General features: G+C 41.5%; 1 protein-coding gene across 1 annotated transcript in view; it reads left to right on the top strand.

Annotated features, from left to right (window-relative positions):
• Positions 1-8403: 8403 nt before the first annotated feature.
• The window catches only part of MAPK11 (mitogen-activated protein kinase 11), a 32936-nt gene continuing 15629 nt past the window's right edge, over positions 8404-25710 (top strand). The window contains exons 1-4 of the mRNA XM_080552029.1: positions 8404-8634; positions 22317-22446; positions 23404-23462; positions 24643-24754. Coding sequence (XP_080408155.1) covers positions 8522-8634; positions 22317-22446; positions 23404-23462; positions 24643-24754 — 414 coding nt within the window. The 5' untranslated portion in view covers positions 8404-8521. The remainder of the gene's footprint in view (positions 8635-22316; positions 22447-23403; positions 23463-24642; positions 24755-25710) is intronic.

The raw sequence follows: 25710 nt of genomic DNA, 5'->3' as shown, positions 1-25710 counted from the left end.
TCACACAGAATAAGAAGATACAGATCAAATGGAAGGAGTAGTGGACATTCTTCAGACATTCTTTAAGTCCAAAAGACAGTAAACAACTAGAATTTTTGAATACATACAAAAAAAAATCTTTCAAATGAAGCTTGACTCAAGGTTTACTGCTTCTGCATTTTGAAACAGGAGAAGTTGTGAAAACCTGTAAAAGAGGAAAAGACAAAGAAGCCTGTGTGCTTCTAAAATGTCTATTGGGGAAAGCCTGCTACAGAGCTCTAGAAGGAGGATTGCCTAAAACTGATACATTATTTGCTAAAGCTCTGTGTTATCAAACAGAGGGATAAAGACTGGCAGAGAGAATTAGTTTAAATGGCAATGCTTACGATCAATCTGAGGTTTCTAAGAAAATATTGGGCCCTATCCCAAAGCAAAAATTGTTGAAACTGCTGGACAAGGCAGTTGGCTGATGTCTTTCAGGTGGAAATGAGGACAGACTGCAACAGATGAAATCAAAAAATTATACATGGAGAAGAAGCTGCTGGGGTGAGATGGAGTATGTTACCATGGCTGTAATAAAGACAGGCTCACACCACCTCTGAGATTATTTCAAAAACACCACCATCATGGCATAAAAATCACTATCTGTTATCTACATGGAAGGATATACTTGACTCATTAACTAGTGATAAGAATTTGCTTAAGATGTACTAAGTGTAATCCTACATAAAATTGAGATCGAAGTGGTGTTAAGGAACATTAGCTTACCTAGGTTTTTACTGTAAAATGGGCTGGTGTTTACAACAAAATTGCTGTCTTTGCCAGTTAAGGCATCCTGTATTGGTTCCCCTTTGTGTGGCAGAAACAGTAAATTCACATGCATTGAAAAATTATATTGAATTGCCTCTTGCCTTTGCCTGTAGGTCTCTTATCTCTGCCAAACATAATTATGCTTAAATTGAGAGATAAGCCCCAAATGCACTCTGGGGATGTAAAAGGTTTTGCCACAGGTCACCGTCCTGTCACTGAAATGTCACACAAAGAAGGCAATGGACATGACTGTCACTTTTGAAAGCCCACTGCTATGCCATTCATGTTCAATTCAGTAAGAAAATGTGGCCTGTTGGTTATTAGCAGGAGAACAGTAAGCAAGCAGGAACAAGGACAGTCTGTAAGTTTTGCTACAGGGGGCATAAAACCTTAAGAAAACTGGGAATGGTTAATTCTGGCTTAAAGAACAGAATATAGTACAAAAAAGGACTACATTATAAGCTCCCCTGTGGCCACAGAGAACCGTGTCACAACTATTTTTTCATGAAATAGTCACCTCCACATGAGGAGTTGCTAGAGTTTTTGTTCACCCTTCTTCTCAGAATCATAAAGGAAAGGGTCAGCCTGTCTTAGAAGAGGAGACGTAAGGAGATTGGCATATCTAATCTGAACATTGCTGCAGACATGTCTGATGGCAAGAAATACACTGGGGGAAATAGAAACACCAGGGAATGGCCACTTTGGTAGATTAGAGACTAGTGTCAATCTTCTGATAAAGGTAACAAAAATTAACTGCTTTTAAGTTGGCACATAGTAGGTTCGTGATGGTGAAGGTAGGAGCTGTAACTCAGTGATCTGGGAGGTTGCGCCCAGCCTCATATCCCCTGTCGACATCATTGCCTCTCCTTGGACATCCCCTCCAACATTTTTCCCTCTGCCTTTTTGCCTGACCATATACTTGCTGCAGCTAGGATCTGCCTCACGTATTTCTTGAAACTGCTGATAACTCCACTCCCTGCCAGGCCTTCTGATCTTCCACTGACATAGTATTCCCTTTGTTAAGCTCCGCTTTATAAGAGGAATATTAAAAGAATTAAAGTCTGAGGTTCAGGTCCCTCAATTGACTGTCAAAAGAACCTTATCTCTGTCATTGCTTTTATTAATTGTTTTAACTGTGTACAGTCCGATACCATAGTATATAACAGGTAAAGTGAGGCACCACCTGATATTTGCTTCTGAAATATTAGTAGACATATGTCTATGCCTTTATTTGTTTTAAGAGGACAGACAGTACACATATAAGAAGGTTGTTTGATCTGTGGGCAGAGCTTATGCAGCTCCAGTCATAAGAACTCCCATAAGTACAAGAAAAGCTGAAGACTAATAAGCTGCTCTTTCACAGCAGTTTCACACAGACTGTGTAGGTTCATTAGGAGAAGTATGATTAGATTGCAGTGGATGCTTGGTCTACATAGTGTGAAGGATGCCATGAGTATCAAACACGTGCTGAATGATGATGAAACTGTGAAAACTTTTGCCTTTATGAATGGCAGCTTTTGAACAGTGTGGACTACATGGATCACAGTTTTAACCCAAGTGGATGTTTGAAATGATTTGAAACATGTCACATTATTGTCTTGCCTTCCTGCCACAGTAATATTAGCAGAAAGTTTGATGCAAGTATTTAACAAGTAAAGTATGTGGTGGGTCCAAATGTGCCTGGTAAATGCAGTGTGCTAAGCCATGCAACAGCTGTTTCCTTGGGTTTATCAAGCCCCCGTGAAGCCTCAGTAGAGGGCATGCCTCCATCAGGTCTGTCATTGTCTGCACTGCTCAACATCTGCAATGTAATTTGTCACATTATAGCCGTTATTTGGAGCCTTGCTGACACACGTGCTTTGAGCAAACAAAAGGCTGTTCAGCAAGGTCCAAAGACAGGACATAAAGTTGAAACTGAGAAGGTGACACTATAAAATCAGTGAGGAGGATCTTTTTGATATTGAAGTAGAAATTCCACTTTGCACCTGGGTGGAATAGCAGACTGCACAATGGAGTCATGCTGGTGGGAAGAAAAAAGGAGAAGGAAAAAAAAAAAAACCACCTGCAGATAGGTTGGAGAGGTTCACAGGTTCATATACAACAGAACAACTGAATTAGCACATTTTTTCTCAAGTAGCCTGAGACTTGCATCCTCACCATATATCAAACAATGACTGAAAAACACAGCATTGGAGAGAATGCAGTGGTTTTGGTATGATAAGGGTGATGTAACCACTTTATGGGAGATGAAAAGCACCAGATTGAAGTACAAAATTCTGTAGATGAGTAGCAGATGGTAAATGAAAACGTGAATACATGCATCCCATACTAAGCCAGGCTGATACTTTACTAGCGATTTTTTTTCTGCTTTGACAAGTTTTAGCATCAGTAACTGTTTCCTCTAGGTGCTCATAAAGAGTTAAAGCTGAATCAGAATTCATAAATTGTTCTCCCTTAACTGCAAATATCTGTGTATTTTTAAAGCATGCCAGTAGTGCTTACCTTGTCTTACAGCATTGAAGCTCACAGGAACCAGCCAGAGCAGCCCTACAGATGCAGCTATTTCATGCAAGTTTGTACATATCTACAAGAACAGCTATGTAGAAGCCCTCTAAGTAACACATTCTCCTCATACTGACTTAGTCTGTAGAATTAACACAATTTTAGGCAAAAGGACAACTCATGAATACAACTGTTCCAATTCATAAATATTTTTGATTTTAATTAAAAGGATACATAATTAGGAATGCATAGCCATATTAAGGGTCCTACAGCGCTTTCTTCAGAGCCAAATGAGACAACACAATAGCCAACTAAACAGCCTTCCTCGAGTGGGATTTCTTATATGTATTGGAAAAGCAGAGAGCTTGGTTTATGTCAGCTATTACATAAACATTTGTTTTTATCTTTGGAGACTCTTCAGAGTCAACCAGGTGAAATTTACAACTGATGTTTATCCAAGACACAAACCGAAATGAATGCATTTGGAACAATGTGTTCTTGCTCAATGAAATCTGTCTTTGACTTGAATGGGAGCAGTGCTGGGCTCTCTGCAACTGCTGATTATGCACGTCAATATTAGGCTGCGTTTGAATGATGCCATATTATGCATAAGAATAAAGTATGGAGTTGTTGGGAGACACAAAGCAACATAATTACATGGATGGCAAGAGAAATACAAAGCAAAATATAGCAGCATATACTAATAGCTTAACTCAGTCTTGCCTCATTATATATGGATCTTTGTTCACTTAATTAGGAATTATTTTAAAGTTAAATCTCTATTTTTTTTCTAATTATAGTCTTGTTCTGAAAATGCATACACTGAGAAGCCCTTGTTCACATGACTGAGCAGGATATTGTATTTGATTAAATTCACTTTGGAGACTTGTGACACCAATTGCTAACTTGTTTGCAGTCCCAATCACTTTGAAAATCCAATATTACATGAAGCTAGATTAATGCCCATATGTTCCTGGATGAAGAAAACACTGCAACTGTGTACTGGTAGACTATAGGAGACTGAGATATGCTTCACTATTAACTCCAGGTAAAGGAGGCTGTTTCAATTTCTTCAGAGTTACATTCATTCAGCAGGATATGAGAAAAATTTCCTACCCTGTGTCCACAGCAATATGAAAGGAATATTTGAAGAATATTGTTGACAGTGTCTAAAAATAATAATCATAGATAGTATGAGTGCTATTGCTATCTAAGGTAATATCAATATTATATCTATACATCCTTAAAGTAGGGAAACAATCCTAGTCTCAGTTTAAAAGTGTGGAAAGGTGGCAGAAGGATATCAAGCAACCAACCCAATTCAACACAGAAAATGTGGGAGACAGAAAGAAACAAAGCCCCAACACTGAACTCTAAATTAGAGTCCATCTTCTCAGAAATAATAAAAACCTGTTCTTGACATGCAATTATTCTGATATAATCTGAATTTTTAAAAACTTCAGCCAATAGCAGGATTCCTCAGTGGGTTTCATATTTTCTCATGGGAGACACGGATTTTTTTGACCAAACTTGAGGTCCAAAAGGAGTAGCTAAATTTCAATGGTTTTCTGCAAAGTGAGACCCTTACTGTTTCAGCAACATAAGTTTCTGCAGTTTAAGTATCTAAGTTGTAACGTGACATAATAGTCTCAAATGGGAGCAGTTTATCTGAATCAACTTGGGTAGTGCATAAGGTTACCAAATGGGTATTTGGTGGCAAAGGGCAAGTCAAACTGGTGTTGTTAATAGCAGAAATAAGAATGACACTACCTTGCAGGCAAATGCAACAAGCGTCTTCTAACTCAATAACAAAGATATACAGTCTCTTGCAAAGCAATCTCATGCAAACTGATGTATTAAGACCAGCTAATGATTGACTTGCTATTTACAGAGGGCTCCATTAAGCCCTTCCTGTTGCCTGTACTTCGTCTTTTATGTCATTACAAACAGTGACAGCTTTCCTATGTAATAATTACATATTCATAGACATGGTTTCAGAAATTCACAATAACCTGAAAATAAAACCAGCACTATAGCTAATTACCACAATGTTTTATTGTTCACAGTAATGTATATAACATGCCAAGATCAATTTTTCTTTTATAAACATGTCAAATATTCCTTACAACATTTTCAAAAGACAGCAGGATAGAAAACATCTTCATGGTATTCTCAGTTTTCTTTTACTGATATTCATTTGAGGTGGTTATGGTGAAATCTATTCATGGGCATCTCCGAGTTCACAATTCACTCTGTAGCAGATCTAGCAGCAGAACCAAGGTGGTTCATTGTAAAACTTCACTGATGTTTTGTAAATCTTCGGTTAAAGCATCCCTCAATTTACAGGAATTACACTGAGAACAGTCAGAACTCTGTTGTGCTGACATACGATGTTTTCCACAGCCTGTTTTAAATCAGTCCTGGTTTTACAATACCATGAATCTATTTCCAACCAGGAAATGACATGTTTTCACTATTTAGGTGGCTCCCTTTCTTCCTTTGAATTTCCATGTTTATTATTAGCATCAACATTGCAAAGAGTTATGCATCAGGCAGTGCAGGCAGGAAGGGGCACTTACCAACATAGTGTCCACTATCAGTTTTATGGCTTCCCCTGGCCCCTGGTCAGCCCTAATGCAGCTTTAGGTGCAGCTTAATGTGGCATTATCTCATGTACTGGAAATGAAAGTTCCTCAGAAGGCAAGTATATACAGAGGAAGCCATAACCTTATTACTTCCTTATTCCTTCACACCTCTTCAGAGTGCACTCACACTCTTCTCTCTGTTGTACATGTAAACAACTGGCCAGCCTGTAAAACAGGATCTAGCAGAAAAGAAGATGGCTCACTGAGAAAGCAGCCTCTTCCTTTTCATCATGCTGCCTTAGCTGAGTCAGCAAGGATGGATGAGCTGTTCCTCCCACAGCAGAAAAGGAGGAGCAGCTGGATAGGGCTTGCTTTACAGGAGGTGTTGGGAGACATATAACCTACCTAGCTCTGAAACAACTCAAATGTGTTGTCCTCCATGGTCCCTGGGTTCCTGGGGGTGAATTTCATTCCCTCCAGATTTATCATATATGGATTTTAGCTAGTGATATTTCACAAAATCTTGGTTAAAAGAAACTAATCCTACTGAATAGAAATGTCAGTATAATTAATGCAGGAGGGTAAACAGGTGGTTATTGGGGTATAATGGGGATTCATTTTGTAAGCATGCTTTTTAATATCTCCCTCATTACATGGAGAAGAACATTGTATATGTAGTATCCAATAAAACATGGTAATCAAACACTATCTCACAGTAATGACTGCAACACAAATATCTGACAGAAGCTCACAGAAGACAGGAAATTGAGAGAGACTGTAAATATCAATGACAAAAAATTAACTCCTGTGGGAATTGCATGATCAGAAGCTTGAGCAGATATGGATAGATTTAACTTCCAAAAATCATCGATGCAGTTAACAAGAAACAATCTAACGCTTGGTGAGTGGGTGAAGGTCCGGAGGCCAAAACACTGCAAGAGGCTAAGTATAGTAAGTCAGCAAGTAGGATTATTAGCTTCATTTTTGGCACTGTAAAACATTTTGGCTATCTTACTTTACGAGGGTAGGGAGGAAATATTTCTTCTTGGCTTGGTATAGACTGACTACTGTTATTCTGATTTTAAAATTCAAAATGGTAGTACCGAGAAAAAAACAAGATACCTAAATGAGTTATTAGATTTTTCACACTTGCCACTTACTTCATATACTATGCCCAGAAATTAACAGCACAGAAAGGGACCAAGGAGCAGATTCTAGAGGAACAGAGATGTTTGTTGCACCAGAGCAGGGTGGAAACAAAAACTTAAGTTGTGGCTTTGGAATTCCTTAGTTCTCCTTGTGTGGATGGTTCCAAATGGTTGTACTCATATCATTCATGGACTTTTTAAACCTGAAATGCAATGAGCAAATGTCAAAGTTGCTGGTGCTGTTCACACAGGTAGTCTTGGTATGGAAGTCCAACATGATCTGGGATTTCAGAGCTGAACTTGAACTGTACAGTGCTTGGAGCATCCATAAAACTTGTCTTCTGGCTCGTTATGCTTGGAATTATCCAAGTGTACATGTTCTGTATACTCACAGTGATGTCCTACCATAAGGCTGAGCACCCTTTTGTCTGAACTGCAATGCTTGGTATAGGAAGATGGTGCCCTTATATGAGGCTTCTGAAAAGACAGGATCTACTTTCCCCGCTGCTTCAAAAGCAGATGCAGAATAATCTCCATACAGTGAATCTATGCAAGCAGGCTGCATAGAAGTTATTTAGAGGTGCTCAAGGGAGTGTAAGAAGTTATAAAAGGAAATTATACGCAGGCAAATACAGGGGTAATGCTGCTGATGCCACAGGCAAATATAGTGGTAATGTTGCTGATTCCACAAGTCGCTGAGATACTGTGTCAGTGTATTTTGAAAACAAACAAACAACAATAAAAGAACCACCAACAAATAAACAAATCAGAGAACATTTTAATTTAGGTGGTGTGTTTGGGGGATTTAACATTTTCGAGACTTTTCCCATCTTTATCTTGAGGGCTTGAGTCTTTGGTGAAGGGCCTGGAACACAAGTCCTGTGAGGAGCAGCTGAGGGCACTGGGGTTGTTTAGTCTGGAGAAGAGGAGGCTCAGGGGAGACCTTATTGCTCTCTGCAGCTACCTGAAAGGAAGGCGTGGGGAGCTGGGGGTCGGCCTCTTCTCTCAGGTATCTAGTGATAGGACTAGAGGGAATGGCCTCGAGTTGTGCCAGGGGAGGTTCAGGCTGGAAATGAGGAGACATTTCTTCTCAGAAAGAGCAGTCAGGCGTTGGAAGGGGTTGCCCAGGGAGGTGGTGGCGTCTCTGTCCCTGGGGGTGTTTAAGGAAAGGTTGGACATGGTGCTTAGGGACATGGTTTAGTGGTGACACTGGCGGCAGGGTGATGGTTGGACCAGATGATCTCGGAGGGCTTTTCCAACCCTAACGATTCTGCGCGGGGCAAGGGGGTGGCCGAGAGGTGTGTTGGCGGCACCGCCACCTCCCCGGCCGCGACTCCTGTCCCTGCTGCTGCCACCCCTGTCCTCCGCCTTCCCCTCCCCTTCCCCTCCCGGTCCCTCCTCCCCGGCGGCGCCGGCCGTGCCCGCCTCGCTCCCCGCCCCGGCTGAGGGGCGGCTGCCGCTGCTGCTGCTGCCGCTGCCGGCGGCGGCTCCGCCAAAATGTCCGAGCGCGGCGGCTTCTACCGGCAGGAGCTCAACAAGACGGTGTGGGAGGTGCCGCAGCGCTACCAGAACCTCACCCCCGTGGGCTCCGGCGCCTACGGCTCCGTGTGGTAGGTGCGGGGCGGCGGGAGAGGGGCCGGCAGCCGGCAGGTGCTGCCCGGGGGGCCCCGCTCCGCCCGCCCGGCGCCGGGCACACAATGCCGGCCGGGGCCGCCAGGCCTCGCCGCCGACCTGCGTGCAGCCGAGCGGGGCTCGGGGCGGCTCGCCCGGGGTGGGAACGGGGCGCGGAGCGGGGCCGGGGGCGTCCCCGCCGGCAGCGGGGAGCGGCGGCGGGCGCTCTCCCTTCAGCACGCCGCCCGCCCTGCCTCCCTCACGGCCGCCCGGGGCCGCCGGCCCTGCCTCGCCGTAACCCGAGCAACCGGGCAGCCGCGCCGGCCTTCCCTCAGGGAAAGTTGGGGGCCCCCCTGGCGGCCCGCTCGGGCTGGAGGTGGTTGCCCCAGAGCTGAAAATGTTGCACAGTCATGGCGTGCCCCAGTGGGAAACGGGCACCTGTCCCCTCACACGGTCGTGGTCCCCTCACACGGTCGTGGTCCCCTCACACGGTCGTGGTCCCCTCACACGGTCGTGGTCCCCTCACACGGCCGTGGTCCCCACTTGTAGGGTTTGGGGAAGGGCTGTAGGGCTGCCTGTTGCTGGCCCCCTCAGCCCCACTTCTTGCCCGCTCCGTGTCCTAGCCGTATAAACCCTACGTCTGCACGTGTGTCCGTGAGCTCCGCTCTTCCTGGCAAACGAGGCAATGGCAGGACCACCGAACAAAGAATCGGGTTGAATTTTCCCCTCAGAAACAAGCGGGGTGGCTGGAGCCCCTTGGGGACCCCTGTCAGGCGAGGCAGGCTGCAGACCGCTGTGGGAGAGAGAGGTTTTGCTGGGGGGCTTCAGGGGGGGACACAAATTAGAGTGGAACGAGGCCCCAAGGACTTTGGAGTCTTATTGTTGCATAAGGGTTTATCACATCTCCTTATCATACAGCCGTTTCCGTTTTTTTAGTGCATTCCTATAGCGAGTTTGCAGTTTGGGGAGCTCCCGGCGCAGATCAGGCTGTTGCTTTCATGTTTGATGCACGCTTTGCTTACAAAAGCTTTGAATCAATGTTTGGAAATAATAGTAATGTTTAAGGAGTTTCTGTAAAAGAAGCATGCTGCTTTCATAAGCTAAGTGGAAGTACGTAAAAACAATATATAGCAGGCCTTTAAGCAAATGTACTATACCAAAAAGGTTTCTTTAGAACTTAACTTTTTGCCATTGACTAAACTTGTGAATAGTCTCACTCACTTTTTCCTCTTCACAGCCAGATACCGGAGAACGTTTATGGAGTTTCTTATTTATTGCTTCCTTCTCTAGCTCCGTGAAGTGCCTCTGTTACAAGTAAAATAGGAATATGTATTTAAAAGCCCTCCGATAACCAGCAGAAACACTCAGGACTAGTGAGGACTATCTTTTAATTCTTCTCTTCTTTATTATTTTAGTTTTGTTTTCACCAGGGAAATATAGGCAAACATTGTGTAAATATTGATACCTCTCATTGTAGTTAAGTCCTGTGTCTGATTGTTGTGAATAGTTTCACAAGGACATAGTTTATTTAGAAGACAAATTCTTAGTTTTCTTTCTCTATGATTTTACAAAGTAGGAGCTGGTTATATAGTATGAGAAAAAACTACTGTCGTATTCCAATGAAACCTACATTTCTGATTAGTTTTCCTGTTTATACTTCCCTAGTCTTAAGGGGAAGACCTACTCTGCTGAATTTTGTAATGAGATGTCAAGACTTTTGAGAAATTGCGAAGGAAATGAAAACATGTGGTGGTTCACTTGCAGCACAGCTGGCGTTTTGTTGTTGTTTTTGTGTTTTGTTTTTTTTTAAACAGTGTTAGTGTTAATTTATTTACCTACTTCTTTGCTGTCTGTGAAGCAAATCCCAGTATTTTGTCAATGGAGAAACCTAGAACTGGCATATAGAATGAAGACTGGAAGATGCTATAGGAAAGGTTTATTCTAAAATATACGTTTAGGAATTAAATAGAGTAATAAAATATTGCTCTACATTAATAGCCTTGTTAACATCGATGAACTATAAACCCAAACAGATCTTGAATGTGAGGAAAAGGTTCACGTCTCAGAAAAGCCATCTATTTTTAGTCTCTATTGAAATTGATTTTTTCCCTCTATATGCACATGCTTTACTCTGGAGACCCACGAGACACAATCATTCCCTTGAGTAATACGCTATATTGCTTTTGTGAATAATTGTACTCCTATTCAGTAAAATGTCTAAAAACATGTTTAAGTCTTACAGAAACCACTGGAATTAAACAAATTCTTAAGTGCTTTGCTGAATAGAAGCCAAAGTCCTGAACTCCAAACACTGGCTTTAAAACAGGAACAAAGTTGTTGTAACAAATCTTTTTTTTTTTTTTTTTACCTCAGGGAACCTCTTCTGTAGTCTTACCCTTTCCTTTTTTACAGTAAATTGTCAGCAACATCGGATAGACTTGTGCAACTAAAGTGGTACTTGGTAATAAGAAGTATAAGGCAAATATTTGCATTTACGCTAACTTCTGATTGCCGTTTTCTTTGCTTGCAGCTCAGAATCTATTGAAGAGTTTGTGTCAGGAGGCCATGTTTTGGCCCAATTTATTGATGTTTCGTACGTTTAATACAGTTTGCATTTGTATTAATTTTTACATACCTCTCCAAAAGTGAATTTGTTTCAAAATGCTAATATTGATACCAAGCACAGTGCTTCCCAGTATGCTTTTCTTCTTTCTTATTTAGATGCAGATATGTGTAAAATATCTGCCTTGGTACCAGGAACTTTACTGCTTTTCTCACTTCGAATGCCACATCATACAGAAAAGTCCTTCTTGGAAATCCTGGAAAGATCACAGCCACACTGCTGAAGGGAGCTGTGCTTCAGCGGCCACATGAACCAGAGAGAGAACTGTGAGCTCTTTCCATCAAGTTCTTCACTCCTGCAGTACCCTATGCATTACTCATGTGTCATAACTGCAGAGAGGGCTTCCTACCTTGGCTCTCTGCTGTGGCCATTCAAGCTGGTGGTTGTCTTTCCATTGGCTGCTCTCAGATCTGATTTTGTTTTTAATTCAGGGGAAGAATTAAAGCCCTGTGAATTCATGGGATGTGTATGGTAGTTTAATTACATTTAAAGTGACCAATGGAGTCTTCAACAGTACGTTTTTGTCAATTTTTGTTTTTTCAGGAGTTGTTTGCATGTTGGCATGTATCAAATTTACATGCACAACTGTTTCATTTGGAGTCAACTTCTTGTGCTATCACTTTGATTAGCAGGTGGATTTATATATATATATTTGAAAATGACTCTTCCTCAAACCCAGCCTGCTAAATTGTTTAATTTGAAGTTTCCTTGCACAATGTCCAGCCTCAGAGTTGGATTTATCTCTCACTGAAATCAGAGAGCTGGTTGACTTTTTTAGACCGTACCCTGTCCCTGCTAATTGTGAGTTTTAAAAACATTTTTGGTTTTAAGTGCAGCATTTAAGCTGATAGCCATTTAGATGGAAAACAATCAAACTTTCACAAGGTAATTTTCATCTACAGTCATTTTGTTGCAGTTCTAGAGAAAAGAGATGGAGGTCAAGCTGTATCTTAAATTCTTGTCTCTTGTGATTCCATCTTTTAAATAATATTTCTGATTGTGTTCAAGTCTTATCGACTGCTCTGGTGATACTGCTCATAAGCAAGATCCCCAGCCTGCAGCATCTCTGCCTCTCGGCTGTATCTCCTTGTTGGATCCCATGTGCTCTGGCACCTGTCCACCTTTCCCTCTGGGACTTGGTGTTGCCACCTGTCTGAGAAACAGCTTCTTCATCTCTTTTATTTTAAAGCTTTTTTATTATACCGCAAATTATGTAACATGGATAGCTCTCTGCTTTGCTGTTGTGTTTTGTTTTTTTTTTTTAAAAAAAGCCTGTACGCCTCTTTTCATGCCAGCTTTTGTAAACTGTCTTCCAACCTACTTAATCCTACCTTTGCCTGGGAGGTATAGACAACCTTCTGCAGCACGCTCTCTCTGATCTCTCCAACGGGTGATTTCCCATTAGCATATTGAAAACTCTGTTTTCTGCCTTCCCTGGAAAGAAAAGACCTTGCAAGATTAACAGAAGTGAGTCAAGGACTTCTTCCCAAACAGAAACCTGTGTGCTGTTTCCTCAGAAGCCGTTGGTATCAGTAGTGCTTTCCCTGTGCTGATTTTTCTGTACCTTTTGCCTTTCCTCAGGCAGTCACTCTCCTTTAACTTTAAGACTATGCAATGCGTAGCACAAACGCAGGTAGCATAATACATTTTTAAAAGTAGCCTGCTAAGTCAGAGGGTAATGACACAGGCCTCAGTTCGGGAAGCGGGTGGGCAGAGCCTGCCTTAAGCCATTTGCGTGGTGTAGCACTTACACAGGCGGTCCCTCCACCCCGCTAACCATAAGAGCATGCTTAAGGTCCATTCAGTTTTTGTCCTGGCTTATCTTGTGTAAAAGCTGGGGGGTGGCTTAGGCTTCTATTTTGCTTTGAGGAACTGCAAGTGGAAAAATAAAAGCAGAAGACTTTAATCCTGAAGTTCAGCCCCTTCTTTCCCCCATCCACCCAGTCCTGTGATTTCTGGCTGGATTGTCACTTGCGATGTATGTAGGGCAGCAGCGTGCAAGACTGCAACGTGAGATTACCGAGGTTGTCCTTGATGCTGAGCCAACTGAGTAGTGTGTGAGTTTTTTAAAAACCTGATATAAATTGTCTTCGACTAACAAAGCAAAAAATTCCCCATCCAAGATTGTACTTGGTGACTTTTGCATAATAATGTTTTTAAAGGGACCTTTTACTTCGCCTTAGTGATACTAAGTGTAAGATTTCAACTCTAAGATCACCTTACCGGAATTACGATGTGTGTCGTAACATTCCAGGCTTGTTTAAATAGTACATGCTTAGATAAGCTTTTGGAGTGGTGATAACACACGGCTCCTGCATGTAAATACAGCTGGAAACTGAAGACCATGTAGATCTTTACAAGCTAAAGGCAGGATCCCAGGCACATGTAGAGCCAGTTGACTTCAGTGGGCTCACTTTGGGCTGCTCTTCTTTTAGATTAGCTCTTTTGTTTCGGATGCACATACAAGGGCAGAACTTAGTCCTAAATATAATTAGATTTTACTGGGAAAATAGTAAACAATGTTGTTAACATAGCGCTGTCCAAGCTTCGTTAGCAGTTGTCTGATTTTGGTATGCCTCATTCAGAAGGAGAGTTTTGAGGGCTTTCATTTGTTTTGCATATATTTACAAAGAGCCCTTCTGAGCTTGTTAAAACACTTGGGAGGGGTGAGGGGATAAATAAAAAGAGTTACATGGTCAATGCTACATGTTAGGAAAAGGATCTTTGCAACAGCATTGCTAGAATGAATGGATGAAAAGAAGTTAAGCAAAAAAAAATGTTGCAGAGCATGAAAGACCGTCAGAGGAAGATGACGAAATAGCTGTTAGGAATGAAGACACCATGGGGTTTGCAGCTACAAAGCCAAGGGAGGTCAAGAATTCAAGACGTTTCATGAAAGAAAGATCAAGGAAGAAAGAAGACAGGAGAGCATTTCTGAGCGTTGGCCAGGGAGGCAGCACTGGAGAGCCGGGTGAAGGTGGCATTGCTGGAGTACTGGGATGGAGTGCAGCCTGTGGGGGACTCCTTCCGTCCTGTTTTATTCTACGTGTTTTCCAGTTGTTAGAACAGCGTAGCTACTGACTTTGGAAAGGAAAGGGAAGAGGGGTGGTAATCAGTGGAGTCAAGGTTCATGTTTAAAATGAAAGTGTCTAAGAATGCGTTTAGTGAAAGAAATTGAAGCAGAAAGGAAGTGTTTGTGGAGAAGGATAAGAAGGGCTGAGAATAACCGTGGCAGAGATCTGTTGGTAGAGCGCCGTCACTAAGCCAGTGGAGTAGTTAGAGAGCAGATGAGAAACGCTCATGTGTGTGAGGAATGTGGTGGAAGGAGTTGCAGGAAGGGTGAAAAAAATGCAAGCTCAAGAAGTGGGAAAGACCACTTTGTATTTTGCTGGTTTTATTTCGGGAGGAATTAGTGAGACCTTTTTGAGAGAGCGGGGCGGGCATGAGGTGGCAAAGAGATGAGGGGCACAAGATGAGCCAGTCGTGGCAGAAAGCCATTAAGAAATATGGAACTACAGCCTTTTGTGTGGTCGTAGGAATATATGATTAAAATAAAAAATTCTCAGCAGAGGGTCTCCTCCGTCCCTCCTTCAGTATAGCTGGTTATAATATGCCCCTTCCTAGCCACATGGTATAGCAGTGGCGTAGCTAACTGCTTTCCTCTCCGGCCATCGCAACTGATTGTGACTGCAGTTGCCCGGGGTGCAAAATCCCTTTCCAGAGTCTCAGAGCCTGGTTGCTTCAACAAAGCTTCCCAAAGAGCTGTTTGCAATTTCAGAGCCCTTAGCTGGTTGGTACCTAAAAGCCCGTGTCCTTCTTCTGGGTATAGGCTTGGGGGAGGCAGGGCGCTGCAAAACCCCTACGTGACCTGAGAACAAAGTGCTAACGTTTAATATTTTGGCCAGTGCAGGGAGAAAAAACAGGAAATGTGAAGGAGAAGTGGGGGAGGAATAGGAAAAAGAAGGACGAGAATGTAAGTCAGATTTTGTCTGTTTACATTTATGCAATATATTTGAAAGCACTAATGTTTTTCATATTAAACGTTATATCCACATTACCTGCTAACATCTCTAGCTGTAGGTTCTGAGCCCGTAATTTGTAACTACCTGGCAGCCTTTCCTAATGAAATGCTGAATAGAATACAGTTGTCATTAGCATTAATCTGGCTTTGTGGCAGTTGACTGATTTTCTTGCTTAAATACCGGTACTGGGCTTATAGGCTAACTAAAATAACATGATTATTTTAGTATCCATGAGTTGGCTACATGTGCTGAGGAAGCTGACAGCTTCTGACCCCAACCTTTTGTATGTTTTTCTCACAGCAGTAATTTTATATGCATCACTCCCACTGCTATAAGCTATACTGGCGATAACTTCACCTAGAAAAGTGTGACTGCGCTTCCCTAAAGTTATTTGAATATTTAAGTCACTGTGGAGACATAAGAGACAGACCAGAAAACGAAAAATAGCTCGTGGATTCAGAGGCTGAGACAGCATCATTATTGCCATGTTGTAACATTAAAAAAAGATTGGCAATGCCTGTAAACAAACGGGTAGCAATTATTTTTTAGTACCATTGCAATGTCTGCTTAAGAGTATGCACTTGTTTTTATGTTGGTTAATGAAAAATTGTGTCGCATATCTAATAGATATTTCCTGCTTTTATATTTAGATCTAGTGGTAAATTAATCTGAGATAATTGACAGTGATTGAACTAAAGCCAGAACAATTGATGGGAGTGTTCAGCATAGTGTGTTAGAATAATATCCAAGTGATAGGATATAATTTTACAATGCAATTACCTGACACCATCAAGGAAGGTTTTCTTCTCTAATGGGAGATAAACGCGTTGTTTCAGAGATACCCATTACTCATCCTCCCACCCTTTGTCTTGTAACTGTCTCATTTTTTCTCTATGGGTTCCTTCCGATGCACGTACATGTTGTGATTTGTGTGGTTTAGTTAACAAATATAAACTCTGTACCGTAAGTCTGGCTCTTGGGGGTGGAAATCACCAATTAGAACTTGTGTAAAGTAACAAAACATTTATAAAGAAGAAACAAATGAGCCAGTTACTGGATTTTCTTTGCTGCTTAGCTTAAGCTTACTGTGTGTGGCCTTGTTCTGCTGTTCTCTTGCTGCACTGCCAATAGCTGTTATGGTACATTTTCTGGTGCTGGGTGAATGCTGTGTACTTTTTTTAAGACTACTGACAGGTTGGCAGGGACCTCTGGAGGCCCCCTGGTCCAACCCCCTGCTCAAGCAGGGCCACCCAGAGCAGGCTGCCCAGGACCACGTCCAGGCAGCTTTTCGTCTCTAAGGAGAGGACCCCACCACCTCCCTGGGCAGCCTGTGCCGGTGCGCAGCCACCCACACAGCACAGAAATGCTGCCTGGGGGTCAGAGGGAGCCTCCTGTGTGCCAGTTTGTGCCCACTGCCTCTTGTCCTGTCCCTGGGCACCACTGAAAAGAGGCTGTCTCTATCTCCATTGTATCCTCCATTCAGGTATTTATATACACCTGAGGAGATATTCCATACTACAATAAAAGGTGGACTCATTAAAAAAAAAAAAAAAAACTTTAAAAAAAAAAAAAGAAGAGCAAGATCCTGGAGAAGACCCAGAAGACAAAGATCACAAAGTAAACCTTGCAAACAAAACCCCAAAGTCTTGTTATTCATGTGATGACTTTAATTAAGTGACATTTATGTGAGCTGTAAAAAGAGCTGTCATTCATTCATTCACTGCAGTTGTGAGGAACTGGGCAATAGAAAATGTCCAGGACAGGATTCCTGTGTGTCCCCCTTTTCCTAATTTACTTCCCGATGCACAGTGCAGTAAGGACTGTCTGTGGCAGTGCTTATGTGCTCTGTATGCTGACCTCTCTTCTGTTCCTTCCCCCCAAAGCTTGCTCACATACACCCTTCTGCTGCTGTTACCCGCTTTTTTTAGGAAGTCAGGACATTTGGCCATAAGGAGGTTCGTGTTCCTGTGATGAAAGGAGTCGAAGAGTTTGTGAAAGGGAGCTTAGGTCTGTGGATAAGAGCTCAAGGTTGTGGCTGTACCAAATATGTGGCAGATATCCTGTGTAATTCCGTTTTATTTTCTGGATGTTACCTTCTTTCTTACCAAAATTAAAGTTCTGCTCATGTGAATCTGTGTTTTGAGCATGAATTACATTTCATTTTCTTTTGTTTTTTCCCCTTATACTTACATGCAATGGGGAATCTTCACTTACTGGAGGAGTGTGGCCCCTGCGTTGACCAGTGAAGGAAAGAAACTCTTGTGTTGTGCTGCAGTGAAAGAAGTAAAAAGAGTAGCCTCGAACATATGTATCCTAGACCTAGTATATCATCACATGGAACAAATTTAAGGATCCACTTGTGCATAGTATTCCCTCCAAATTTTGTGTAGGATGTCCAACCAGTTGTCAAACTTGTGGTGATGTAGGGGTAACAGCCTCCCAAGCTGGGACACTGAATTGGATAAAATATATCAGAAATGTTAGTCTTCTCTGCATTTTTTTTTCCACTTAATCCAAAATTAATCTCTTAGCATAAGAATCTCTTAGAATAATTATTTGTACAGATACAGTGCTTCCACAAACATAAAATCACACTTTGCAGACTTATGGTTGTCTGGGGTGATGGGGTATTATGGAAAATCAGCTGTTAGAAGCTGGGAGCTCACTGCAGGGGCAGCATCCTGGCACCACACATGATCAGCTTGGGTCATGGCTTCGCTTTGCATCAGCTAGACCTGAGCTGACTCCTGGATGAAGAGAACTTACTGGACCAAAGAATTCATTCCAGCTGAGCCTTTTCCAGGTGTCTCATATAGTGTTGTGCCCAGCTAATGAGCCCTCCCAGAGCCCAAAGATTAGTAAGTTCAGGGACGGGACCTGCTGATCCCGCGAGCAGTCCTTCCTGCATCACCTACTGGAGTTTACTAAATGGGACACGAGTGGGCTCCATGTGTGGCTCGATAGGTTGGGCTCCCACAAGCAGCCCTCCAGCTGCTGAAAGAAATCTGGTCTAAAGGCTAAATAGCCGGAGCTGAATAGTGTGCTCCTAATCCTAAAGCCCTGAAGGTTGTGAATGGGCTGCACACGAGTGGTTTGTCCAGTATTACCGGTCCGCAACCGCAGGGGATAAACTGACCGTGGATACTAAGGAAATGACTATATGTACTGTCAATATTTATCAACATCAACTACTAAAATCCATGCCCGATCAAAGTTATGAGGTTAGCATGAAACCTGGGCATTTTGCCTTCTGAGTTTCTGGGCTGCATAAGCTTTGTTTGTTCAAACTTTTCTCTGAAACCCTAAGAACAGGAAAAATGTGCATATAAATAGAGATTCTTCTTTCATCTCGTGGAACGTCAACAGAAGTGTTAGACGCAGGAGCTGACAATGCTGGAAAGGTATGTCTAATTTAGGCACTGATTGAAATTTACATCAAGCAAAAGTCTCCAATCTGTGTCAAAACGATGCCATCCCTGCAGGGAGAACATTGGCTCATTTATATCCTTGATCTTAGAAAGGACAGGCAGCAAAAAATGCCTGGCGTAACTGCCTGGGGTTCTGGGTCAAGAGCAATCATGTCTAAAAGGGCTATTGCTAAGATTGATACAAAATTGTTCCTGGTAAAATAAAATACAGTTCGAATTGTGTTTCTTTTTGTGTTGTGATAGGAATTCTATCTAACGTGGTGTTCCTACATACTGCTGAGGCATGAGGGCGTGCTGCTCTATGGTAGTGTTAGAAATACTGACAATTTGCAATTAAAAACTCACTTTCACTGTTTTCTACAAATGAAATGTCGAGATGATGTCCTTTTACAAGTATCAAAGTTTATCTCTATGGTATTATGCTGTCCAGCTACATGAGATAATGCAGCAGGACACCTGAGGATAAGTAACCTGAAAGAAACTCGGGTGGCAGTAGCTGATCCACTGGGAGGACGTTTGTGGCCAGGGGTAAGCATTTGTTACACAGCTGGCTTGCCAAAGCTGAAGCCTGTGCTCCCAAGGACCCGCAACAGTAGAAAATACCTTGCAAAAGAAAAAGGAGCTATAAGTTTCTGGCAGTTGTTGGTGAGATGCTGCAAAGGCCAGGAGCCTGACAGGGAAGTGGTCTCAGTTTAAAGGCAGAGGTGGGAAGGCTGTGAGTGTAGTGCATGGTAAGGGAAGGTGAGGGTCTCCAACCCTTTTTTTTTAATAACAGCACGCCTTTGGCTTGTTTTGAAGGAGCTGTTTGGGCTCGTTTTCGCCAGCAGCTGGTTGCAGGCCCCAGAGGAAGGGTTTCTGGTGGTGCCAGGCAGAGCTGGGCCCGTGGAGCTGCCATGGCTGGCACCAGAGGCCTGCTGTCCGGGGAGCCAGTCTGGCAGCCGAATGCTCTGAGGAAAATGGCACGGGCAGGGACACAATTAGTCCTGCCGCCTAGCAACTCACACAGGGGGCCATGAGCGATTCAGGGGACGACTCAGATGGCAGCTGTGATGGTAGAATGGGGAGAGGGAGAGGCCGAGTCCAAACTCAGAGATGGGGAGTGAGGCGGGCAGCGGCCTGCTGCCTCCAAGCAGAGTTCACAAACACTAGTCGTCCTTGGATCTGACAAACAAAAGAGTCCTAACAAAGTGAAATCTATTGTTTTGAATGCTTCAGAGTTAATAACTTGAATTATGATGATGGTAAATGAGGAAAAATCTTGAAGGCATTAGCTCTGACTACTTGCTACTGTTTCTTGCCTGTGAGGGAACATGTTTGAACCAAGACCGCTCCTGGCCTGTTGAGCTGCAGTTCATCATTTCCCATTGGAGGTTCCAAAATTCAAGTTTCTGTTAGCTTTTCTGTTTTTGTTGTTGTTGTTGTGGGTGTTTTTGTTGTTGGTAGTCCTTATGTGTTTCCATCCTGGGTCTACAAAGCTGCTGTCATAAGAATTACTGAAAGTGGAAAATAGTGCTTTATACCATCTGAAAGCTTTGCAGCCTTGAGTCATATGGAGGGTAAAAAGCAATCTATCTTAAAGATCAGCAGGTTTTAAACTACTGAAACCCACGTTTGACCTTAGAATTGGGAGGAAAGGGATGTTTATCATGATAATGGGATTTAAAACCTAATTCCTCCTAGGCTTGTATAACGTACACAGTATTTCACAAACCGGTACAAGAGTGAGTGGGAAGGCTTGTGAACTGCCAGAATAGTTGAGATGTTAAGCACAGATTGCTGTTTTGGGCAATCTTATTTATTTATCTGTATAAACATTTTCTTTTTTACTGGAAAAAGTTAGAATGGATCTAGCAAGTATGTATTTCTGAGACTGCGGTGCTCTCCATTGGCTTCGTTGACCAGGATTACGCTCACATGGCAATTATATCTCATCTTTGTTATACTAACAGCGAAGCATTGGCTTCCCTTTTATTTCTTCAGATTGACTTTTGCAAACTTCATGTTGTGTTTGTGGCCACTCATGTGGTATTTATCATGTCTTTATTGTCAGTTCTTCTTGCACCATTCATTCCTTGAGCTTCTCCACATATTTGAGTAACACAGTGTCCTCATATCCTGAATAACCGTGTCCCTACCCTTCTGTCAGAACAAGTGTCTTATCATATCCCTTCCACCTCTCCTCAGAGTGATACGGGTCTTCTCCTACCTCCTATGCTTTCTTTCTTCTGCTCAGGGAAAGCCCTTCCTGAGGTGCTCTGCAAAGCCACAACCCTCTACACCTTTAAAACTTCCCTGAAGATCCACTTCTGAGATGCTTGCAAGAAACTAGCTAAGTAATCTGCTTATCTATTTCATTTATCTCATGAGTGACTCACTCCTTCCATGGTGCCTGCAAGAAACTTGTTGATTAAATCTACTTCCTCTTATTCTGTTTTTATTGAATAAAACATTGCTGGATTGTGCTCTGCATTGGCCTTCTGAGAGGTTCAGTGAAGTCTAAGATAGCTGGATCATGATCATCTTTTTGATGTCACTGTTCTTGCTTTTGTTGTTTGTATCTGGTTTTGCTTCTCGTTAGAAACACTGCCTTGTCCTCTAGCTGACTGCAAATGAAGAGTTTCTGCTGCACTTGGCTCTTCATGACTTTCTGGTGGACCAAATACGTGTAGGAGTCCACCGCCTCGGAGCTGATTATAGGCTTGGTGTAATAGTTTGGGAGCCACTCCAGGCAAGACAGATCTTTTTGTCTCTAACAGGTGATCCTACCACAATTCTCAGGAGTGTTTTAAACACTGACCGTGAGGAGCTACTAGCATCTAGTGTGCCTATTGACCGTTGTCAATCCTGTACTGTGCATTTTTTCATGTTGTTTGACTTTCAGTGTTTTGTAACTCAAAAATGTTCTGGAAGATGAATATGCAAGGGTTCTGTGCTTGCTAATGCTGTTGCTAGCAATTGCAGATAGTGTTATCTACAATTTAAACAGAATTGCAAGGCATTAGAATTGAACAAAATTTTAATTTAATGAATAACAATTTAAAGCAATTCTTTTTGTAATATGAGGAAGTAGCAGACTGAAGAGAAAGTAGCAAACTGAATATTTTTGTAATCATACTGTTTAGTGTCATGAAGTAAAATATAAAGGATCGTTTCTATTCCTGTGCTACGTTGCAGACCGTATTTATCTGTGCTGTGATGTACTTGTCATGTCTTGTAGTGCACAAAAAACACAAGTGGGTTTCCCTTTCCTGCAAATGCTTACATGTGTATTTAGTGTCCTCTTCAGTGGGACACCTCCATATGTATGAAGTTAAGCACGTGCTTTATGTCAGCAGGATCTGTGGGCTGCAGTTCAAGACATGTACCTGTTCTTCATTCGTTACTGGCATTTCCCGAGGAAACATTATGGGAACTGTCTTTGAATGTTCATGGTTACTGCTGACTAGCTTCCCCCAGTTGCAGTCCATGAGCAGAAGGTAAAAGAGGGCAAAGGAAGAAGTTAAGAATCCCTGCAGAGCTTAAGTTTCTCCAGTGAACTACAGTGAACTAACGGAGAGCTTTGAAACAGAACATGCCTTCAACATAGACTTTTTTTTTTTTTCTTGTAGTTCAGCTTATGATACCAAAACAAGACAGAAGGTGGCAGTAAAAAAGCTTTCAAGACCTTTCCAATCACTTATTCATGCAAGGAGGACCTACCGAGAGCTTAGGTTGCTGAAGCACATGAAGCATGAGAACGTAAGTGAAGAGTGAGTGCTTTCCCTTCTGATTTTTATGACAAAAGTTTGTAATATAGGCTTAATTTCAGTTAGGTACAATCTTGTTAGAAAAGTCTGTACAGCTCTCTTCTGGCCACCCAAGATACCTGGACCTAGCTATCTCATCTGTAGTGAAATCACTGACTGTAAATTACCTTTCTGTAAAAGGCTGCCTTTTTATTATAAAATGATCCAGTTTGATCTTGAAGATCCAGCTAACAAAATCCAAAACAAGTGGTCTTACTCTTCTGTAACGGAAGTAATAGAGTGTTCTGCTCACTGCTATTGGATGCTATTGAAACATCAGTCCAGGAAAAGAAGAATACCTCAAACCTGCTTTTGCTGAATTTGGATTCTACTGAGAAGTTAAGACAGATACTCTCGTTGAAATTAGGGACAGTGTAATACCTAGTTGAAATATACTAGAACATCAGGCCCCAAATAATTCAGTACTTAGGCCTAAGTTTATAAGACAGTTTATTTCAGTGAGAGTATCCACTTGCTTGAAAGTAACTTGATGAATGGAGCCCTGAATAAAACATAGTGGATTGAAAAGTATCATGCAAAAGGGATGCTAAAAACATTAATAAACAGCAGAACAAGATAACCTGTGAAATTGTACATAATATTAAGTATAGTGAGTGTACAAGCCAAATACCAGCTTTTCTGTAGTGAGACATTACCTTTCCTGTCTTTATCTCTGATCATCTAAAGTCTTGTTCTACTTCTTGTAATTAATAGATTTTTTAATTAGTCATGGAAATAGCTGTGTCTCTACCTGCACAAACCACCTATTGTGCAGGTTGCACTGAGTTTTCAAGATGAACATGTATCATGTATTTGTAAGCTTCCTGTCAAAAATTCTAAGCAGTCAATACTAATTATATATTGCTTTATATATTTATAAAACTAAAACGTCAATTCCCTTGTCTTTCAGGTTATAGGATTGCTAGATGTTTTTACACCTGCAACATCAATAGAAAATTTTAATGAAGTGTAAGTAAAAATTTAAAAGAATTCTGATTAGTTAGTAACTAAGTACCACTCTAGTTTTAAAAAGGAAGCACATACTTTTCCAATAGACTTGAAGCCAAAGTTGATTTTGTGTGAAGAACTTTAATTGTGAATCTTTTCACAATTTTTCCCTAAAAAGGAAAGCAGGAGAACAGGCCTCATTTTAGTACTTTTTTGAATGATGATATATTATAGCTGTCTCGTAAATGGGCTGGTGTTGCATAAATGGCAGTAAACTTAAAACTTCTTCAGTTCGATTGTCTGTTAGCTATAGATTATTTTTTTCAGTTGCATGGGGTTGTTCAGGAATGCAGGAAAGTATTCTGCTGGCTAACTTAAGCAAGGTAAATTTAGGCTAGATTCCTGACGAACCTAGGGCTAGTCATATTTCAGTGTTACTCAAACATACCATTTATACTGAGTTGCTCTTGGTTTACATCCGGTATAAGCAACTAGGTAAATAGCTTAGAAGAGAAAATAGTAACTAACTTTCTTTATTATTATTATTATTATTGTTGTTGTTGTTGTTGTTATTATTATTATTATTTTAATCCATGAAAATTATTGGCCAAACTCCCTTTGTCTCTAGGGCAATACTACACAAATGAGAACTGGGAATGGTAGATGCATACTTTTGTCCCAATACTTTTTTGGAACAGAATCAATGTTTCTGCAAAATTTGTCAAAAAATAAAACTTCCAGTGGAGGTAGGGAAAGAAGTTACGCAAAATGCTGCTATTTCAACCAATCCAATGTTAATCTCCATGATCAGATATTCCAGGGCCTCACAGGAGCTGTAGTTTTGATGCCCCAAGCTCGCACTTTTATGTTGGGTGAGACTTCCTATTCATCTCAAGACACGAGGCTACACTGAACTGCTATAGCATGTCATGGAGAAAACACAGATAAAAACTTTTAATGTACCATAAGGATTTTTCTTTTTCTTGACATGAAATCTCATAGCTGTGATTCCATTATTAGAGCTCATAGCCAACTGGTGGGACATAAACCCTGTATTAGTAGAAAATGGAAAAGGAATCTACGTGGGAGTGTGTAGTTACTCTTTAGATGTGCTGCTCTTACAAGGATTTCCATTCTGCCAATCTTAAATGAGGTGGGTTATTTTTGGTTTTCTTATATAGGGTCTGTTTTGTTTTCGCAGGTATCTTGTGACGAATTTAATGGGTGCTGACCTGAATAACATTGTGAAGTGCCAGAAGTTAACAGATGACCACATACAGTTTCTCATTTATCAGTTACTTCGAGGTCTTAAGGTACTGGTTGAATATAAGGATATTAGAGGCAGCAACCAAAATGTTGTAGTAATGACTGGCTCACTGCAGTGACAGTACTTAAAACACTTTTGTTTGTGTTAAGAGTGCACAGATAGCAGTGATCATTTCAGAAATAATTTATTATTTTGCTAACCAAAAATGAAACCCCAAGCCTGCAAGTGCTGACATGCACAATGCATGTGAATATTTCCCTTAAACATTAATTTCAGACCGGTGTCTATTTAAGCTATTATTGAAGGAGGTTCACTTGTTTTATGGTCTCTCAGATGAGCAGTGTGTTTTAGACATTTCCTCTTTCAAAAGAAGGTAGTGAAAAATTTTCTGCAGAATGTGAAATTGATAAAGCGTAATATGGTAAGTAATTCACATTCATGAAGCATGAGGCAGTTGGAAAAGCTACAGCCATGATTTTTGTAGAGACCATCAGGAGTGAAGAGAGAACCAAGTTACTTGGGTTTGTTGGGAAACTTTTGAAAGTAATAGTTTATCCTAGCAATGTACAATGTTACAAAGAATTACATTGGATTTATCTTGCCTGTGAAGTCATTGTTTCCTTTAATCATAGCTGTTAAAATGTATAATCATAGCTGTTAAAATGTATACAACTCAGTAACATAGGCAATTCGCAATGAAATTGTAGCAAAATTTTCTTCCTAAAGAACTAAAATGTTACCATCTTCCTGACATGAAACATGAAATAGGAGACGATGTAGAAAATGCTTCCCAGTACTGGGTGATAAACATTTTTTTTAGACCAACATTGAGGGTTTTTGTCCAGGCATATGTAAAAACAAAAGGGAAGAGTCTGCTGCTTTAGTACTTAAAGTTGTAATATTTGATATTTTTGACATGGAAAATTAACTGCATGTTTGAAAGCAAGCTGGGATAAAAGGCTCTGAGATACACTTACTGCGTGGTTTGAGCAAGTCACCTGG

This window comes from Anser brachyrhynchus (assembly GCF_964034855.1).
Source record: "Anser brachyrhynchus genome assembly, chromosome: 1".
In the NCBI taxonomy this organism is placed as follows: Eukaryota; Metazoa; Chordata; class Aves; order Anseriformes; family Anatidae; genus Anser; species Anser brachyrhynchus.
Note: the sequence above shows the minus strand (reverse complement) of the source record. Positions and strands in the feature narration are given on the sequence as shown.